The 6,058-nt window shown below is 32.3% G+C and overlaps 1 protein-coding gene across 2 annotated transcripts in view; it reads left to right on the forward strand.

The window, feature by feature from the left end:
• The window catches only part of slc22a3 (solute carrier family 22 member 3), a 21,282-nt gene extending 15,224 nt beyond the window's left edge, over nt 1-6,058 (forward strand). The window contains exons 9-11 of one of the 2 annotated variants that reach the window (XM_056476472.1): nt 3,387-3,499; nt 3,582-3,681; nt 3,767-6,058. In XM_056476472.1, coding sequence (XP_056332447.1) covers nt 3,387-3,499; nt 3,582-3,681; nt 3,767-3,857 — 304 coding nt within the window. In that variant the 3' untranslated portion in view covers nt 3,858-6,058. The remainder of the gene's footprint in view (nt 1-3,386; nt 3,500-3,581; nt 3,682-3,766) is intronic. The other variant, XM_056476473.1, reaches the window with a different exon arrangement.

The following is a 6,058-nucleotide window of genomic DNA, read 5'->3' on the forward strand; positions in this document are numbered from 1 at the left end:
GTTGCCATAGCAATAAAGTACCAATCACCTATTGACCTTATTCTTCACGGATGAGTGGATGCAGTCGTTTTGGCTGGCGACTTCCATTCTCATTCACTTCCATTGATTTAGACGTGAAAAACAGCTCATTTTGCTTCTTGACGTTGCAAACTGACATTTTCTTATTATATTATTCTCCTTTTTATGTATACTCATGAATGCACTTGTTTGTAGAGCAAGTAGTTTGACTGTTTTTTGCCATTTCAAGAGTTCACACTAGATATTGCTTGACGCTATTAGCAGGTTTGGCATGCTGTCACGGGAGAGCTTGTAGATAATTAAGCTCAGGGCTCCCGCCTGGTCAATGAGCATATAAGGGGGTACGAGATCAGGTACGTCTCAAGGGCTCACCCTGGTAAAAGGAGGAAAAGGAGGAGTTGGGGTGGAAGGGGGGGTTTTTTCCAAAAGGAAAATAAGGCAGTAGGGCGAAATCAGTCTATTTATAGAGTGGAGGAACTATGACGTCACCTTGTAGGCTAATCGGCTGCTAGCATAAAACTGGTCCCCTTGATAAAATCCCCATAGGATTTCCTATAGGCTTTTTGAAGATTGCAAATAATAAGCTCTGTGTTCAAACACTGTTCATTACACTTACATGTTTTGTCCAGCCGGATAATCCTCACATGAAAATACAGCTTTGAGCACTTTTGGATCTTAAATGCAAACGCAAGATTTGAAAAGCTAACATTAGGCTATAAACGGACTACAGTGCTTTCGAGGCGCTCACCTGTGACGTCAGCACCACCCTGCTACAGACAACTTTTCAAGCTTATTTTTAGAAGTATGGTCCATGACAAAGATTTACTCTCTCGGTTTATTATATTATAAACCACGCTATATAGTATAAACAAATATATACGCAAAAACACATAGATCTACGTGCCTTTTAGACGTGCGTTTTTTTTACGTGGGAAATACATTTTGTTTTGCTTTATGGTTGTTGTAAAAGTTTTAAAAACTGTATAAATGTGCCTACATATAATACTATATATATTTGTGTGTATATACATATATAGGTATATTTTTATATATATATATATATATATATATATATATATATATATATATATATATATATATATATATATATATATATATATATATATATATATATATATATATATATATATATTTTTTTTTTTTTTTTTTTTTTAATATAAAATATTATATAAATATATATATATATATATATATACGTATGTATGTATATACGAATGTATGTATATATGTATATGTGTGTATGTGTATATATGTATGTTTTATAATTTATATATATATAATTTATATATTTATATATTTATATTTTTATTTATATATATATTTATTTATATATATATGTATATATTTATATTTATATATATATATATATATATATATATATATATATATATATATATATATATATATATATATATATATATATATATATATATATATATATACATATTTATTTATTTATATATATATATATATATATATATATATATATATATATATATATATATATATATATATATATATATATATATATATATATATATATACTTTAAATGGGGAAAATAAACATGCGTTATGGATGTGACCAAAAAAGTATGCAAGTTTGCTGTTTACAACATGTTTCGTAGAAATTCTGTGAATTAAACTGCACAACCCCCCAAAAATAATGATGATCAAAAGGATTAGAGTTGGCTCTCTATAGAACAAACATGATTTATTTTATTTTATTTTATATTTTTTGCATTTATGAGGGAAACGCTTCATTATGGATGTAAAATCTCTGCGTCATGGATGTGACAGATGTGAAATTGCCACACCTGTGACTTTGGTAAATCAGATAAAATTATTTTAAAACATCGACAGAGACATTTTTGAGTATTTATAATGTACATATAATGTTTCACTTTTTATAAAATGCTGTAGAGAAATAAGAGAATAATAGTAGAAGGCAAAATAAATGTTTTGCTAATAAATAAAGTTTTAAAATAAGCATTGTTTTAGACAATCAGTTTAAGACAATTTCTGACAGTCGGGCCTTCAAAATATTTTTGCTGAAGGAGGTGGGCCTCAAAGTGAAAAGTTTGAGAACCCCTGGTTTAAGTAACAATTCTTACTTTTAACTAGTGGCTTATTAGCTGCTTATTAAGATTACCTGTTTATTATGACTACTTATAAAGAACATACTCTACATGATCTTATTCTACATCCTTAATCATACCCAATACCTAAACCCAACCCTTAATAGGGGAGAGCGGGGCACAAAGTAACACTATTTGGTTTTGACAAAATAAAGTAATGAGGTTAGACAAACCATATTTTTTTACCAGAAACACACAAGCCTCTCCTACAAATGAGCACTGAAATTATGATCGCCGGATATATGGTTTCTGTGCAGTATTGCCAAAAGTGTCAGGAGTAAAAATGTTACTACAGTCAGGGGGTTAGTTGTAACACATGCTTAAAAAGGCAGATTTCACACAGTTAATTTAAATTCAGTTTACATTAAATAGTAGCTATATTTATTTATATGAGTAGCTCATTTCTTTTTTATTCTACATAGCACAGTATGTTTATTTATTTGTTTATTAGATAAGCACATTTGAATCTATTTGCATTATTATCCATTTATCCATTATTATATAATGCATTTATTTGCATTATTAGCAATAAAATATTTTTTTTCTATAAATTTTTTTTTTATTAAAAACATTTTTATATAAAAAAGGTTCTCAACATTACACTCAAAATTCAAACAATTATTTTGTTAGTTTAGTCGGTGTCCAACAGTGTGTGGCTTAATTAACACCCTGTTACAACTAACCCCGCTGAGTTGTGTTTTCCTCAAAACTGGCTAGCAGTCACTGTGTGTGTTTTACATCTTTCAAAATGGTTTCATCTTTTAGCCTAGAAGACGGTGATCCCAGCAATATAAGATTTCACTAACACTAACACTAATACTTTCACAGATTTTTTTTTAAATAAAAATATCGACTATAATAAAAAATAGTTTTATGCTGCAAAAATGGTTTCTCCTGTGTTTCTCATCCAAATTTCGCATAACTTTTTCAATAATTGTCAGGAAAACATCTGCTGACACTGTGGTGAAAACCTGGGAAGCATGCCATGGCTAACCCTTAGCAAATACCTTAAAACTCCATGTTACATTTAACCCCACGTTACTTTGTGCCCCGTGCCCCCCTATCTATTAATAAGCATTACATTTAAGGTTTATAAAAGCAAAAGTCATAGTTAATGGTTTATTAATAGCACTAATTGTACCATAAAATAAAGTCTGGTTTATTTATTTTGTTATTATTAATTGACCTCTTTTTTGTTGTTGTCTACTGCAGAAACTTGGGCGTATCTGTGTGCTCTTCAGCCAGCGATATCGGCGCAGTCGTTGCTCCGTTTATTCTGTACAGATTAGCTAGTATTTGGCAAGAACTTCCCCTCTTTGTCTATGGTGAGAAGTCTTTCAGCTGCAGATATAAAAACACAAATCATTATCTTGTGTTTATGATGTTTCTCTCGTTCACTGTATTCAGGAGCCATGTCAGTTCTGTACAGTGGACTAGTGATGCTTCTACCAGAGATGAAAGGTGTTGATCTCCCAGAAACCGTGGATGATGTGGAAAACTTGAGAAGGTTGCTTTGGGTTTCTGTTGTTAATTCACTAATATTCAGTCATGGTTATTAGTTTATCTTGTTTATAATGTTATTTGTTCTTCAGCAGGCACAAACACAAGGAAAAAGAGGGTGCTCAGTTTCCTGAAATTAACATTGTTCCAATGAAAGCTGTCGAGAAAGCATCCCAAACATGATTCAATCAAAATTAATCCATGTAACTACAAGATCTGTGGTTAATTACATTTTCAGTACTCTAATAATATCATAATATACAGTTGAAGTCAGAATTATTAGCCCCCCTTAGAATTTTTTCCTCTTTATTTAAATATTTCCCAAATGATGTTTAACAGAGCCAGGAAATTTTCACAGTATGTCTGATCATATTTTTTCTTCTGGAGAAAGTCTTATTTGTTTTATTTTGGCTAGAATAAAAGCAGTTTTTAATTTTTTAAACCCCAATTTAAGGACAAAATTATTTTAGGCATTTTTTTTTCTCGATAGTCTACAGCAGTGGTTCTCAAAGTGGGGGTCGGGACCCCCTGAGGGGTTGCAGGACAATGAAGAGGGGGTCGCCTGGTGATTTCCAAAAATCTATTTATTTTTATTAAACCATAAGAATTACCATATTTTATCCATAACCTACTGAGGAGGAAAAAAATTGTCATTTATAGTTACTATAGTAGCTTATAGTTACTAGTACTATTGCATTGCGACCCCTGGGGTAATTGCATTATATTAAAGACACAGCAATAGCATCAGATGCAGCAGATTGATTTTATAACACCAGGTTAAACTTTCTGGCCCATTTACAGCACTGACATACATTAAAAAAATTAACAAAGAATAGACTTGGGTTTATTTGTGTGTGTGTGCGCCATTGCATGCAAGGTTTCTGTATTTATAAGCACTTCAGAGGATATTGGGGGTCGCGAGTCACTGGCATTGTCATTTTGGGGCTAGCGGGCTGAAAAGTGTGTGAACCCCTGGTCTACAGAACAAACCAACGATATACAATAACTTGGCTATATACCATAACCTGCCCAGTTAACCGAATTAACCTAGTTAAGCCTTTAATGAGTTATTAAAACTAATATGTTTAGAAATGTGCTGGAAAAAAAAAATCTGCTCTCTGTAATTTACTATGATCTTTTATGTGAAGCTGCTTTGACACAATCTACATTGTAAAAGCGCTATACAAATAAAGGTGAATTGAATTGAATTACACAGAAAACGGGGAAAACATAAATGGGCTAATAATTCAGGGGGGCTAATAATTCTGACTTCAACTGTATGTAGATTGCATACAGAAAAGGTTTCAGATGCTTTTAGATTCATTAAAAGGACTGATTCTTTTGTTTCTAATGTTTTAGTTGCTGTTCATTATATTTATATATTGTTCTGGTTGTGTTTTTTGAAGCTGTGTTTACATTCATGCACATAATTCACATCCAGCCATCCATGAAACTCACTCTTAATGAAGAGACGCACAATAGATTATGTTAATTAGCATCTGACGTTGACCTATAAATACTCTTTCATTATGTTGTTCATGTCTGAACAAAAGGTAAACTCGATGCTTTCCTTTTCACGTTCAGCAACGCCCAATCTACTTTTTCTAGTTCAGCAAGTTTTTTTTTAAATACAATTTACTGAGTCAGTTTACAATCAAATTGGCACCCAAAATAATGCATTTGAAGCTTTTGTGGGATTTTAGTGTGCCAGTAGCATTGTTTCCATATAAAGATGTAAATTAATTTTCTGCGCAAAACTGGATTATCACATAAAAGACGTGTGAATAAAGCTCATTTCCATCCAATGAGTCAAAGAGAACAAAATCGTCACTTCCTGATTATCTGGCGCCAAATATCAACAGTAAAAACAGACTTTTCTTCATTTAATAAATGACTTGCGCCTCATTAGACAGTATCCAGATAGCATTTGAAGCCGTGAGACGCGGAGCACAGACACTCTTGATTCTGGAGGATGTTAAAAATATAATAACACTAATACTGAGATGATTAAGACATTTTAGAATGACCAAAACAACATTTCAGATGTTTTACAGTGTGCTCAGTCTGCTGATCTGTCCATTCACACACAGACTGTAAAATATATGGACGTAGTATCCGTGACGTCACCTATAGTTTTCTGAAAATTGCAAAAGAATCTACAAGTGGGTGTGGCCAATAGTCACCATTTTGTTTGCGTGTCATCGCACCAACCAAGGGCAAAGAGGCGGAGCATGAGTGGAGCTACAGACACCTGCTGGCATTTTGCTTAGACAGGCTTTTCTTTAGGAGAAACGCTTAATACTTCATTACCTGCGACTCGTTTGTGTTCTGACCACATGTGCTTGGTTGTACACTATGTCAATAAAGTGTTTAGACTTCTAAAA

The sequence above is a fragment of the Danio aesculapii genome, chromosome 17 (genome assembly GCF_903798145.1).
Source record: "Danio aesculapii chromosome 17, fDanAes4.1, whole genome shotgun sequence".
Taxonomy (NCBI): domain Eukaryota; kingdom Metazoa; phylum Chordata; class Actinopteri; order Cypriniformes; family Danionidae; genus Danio; species Danio aesculapii.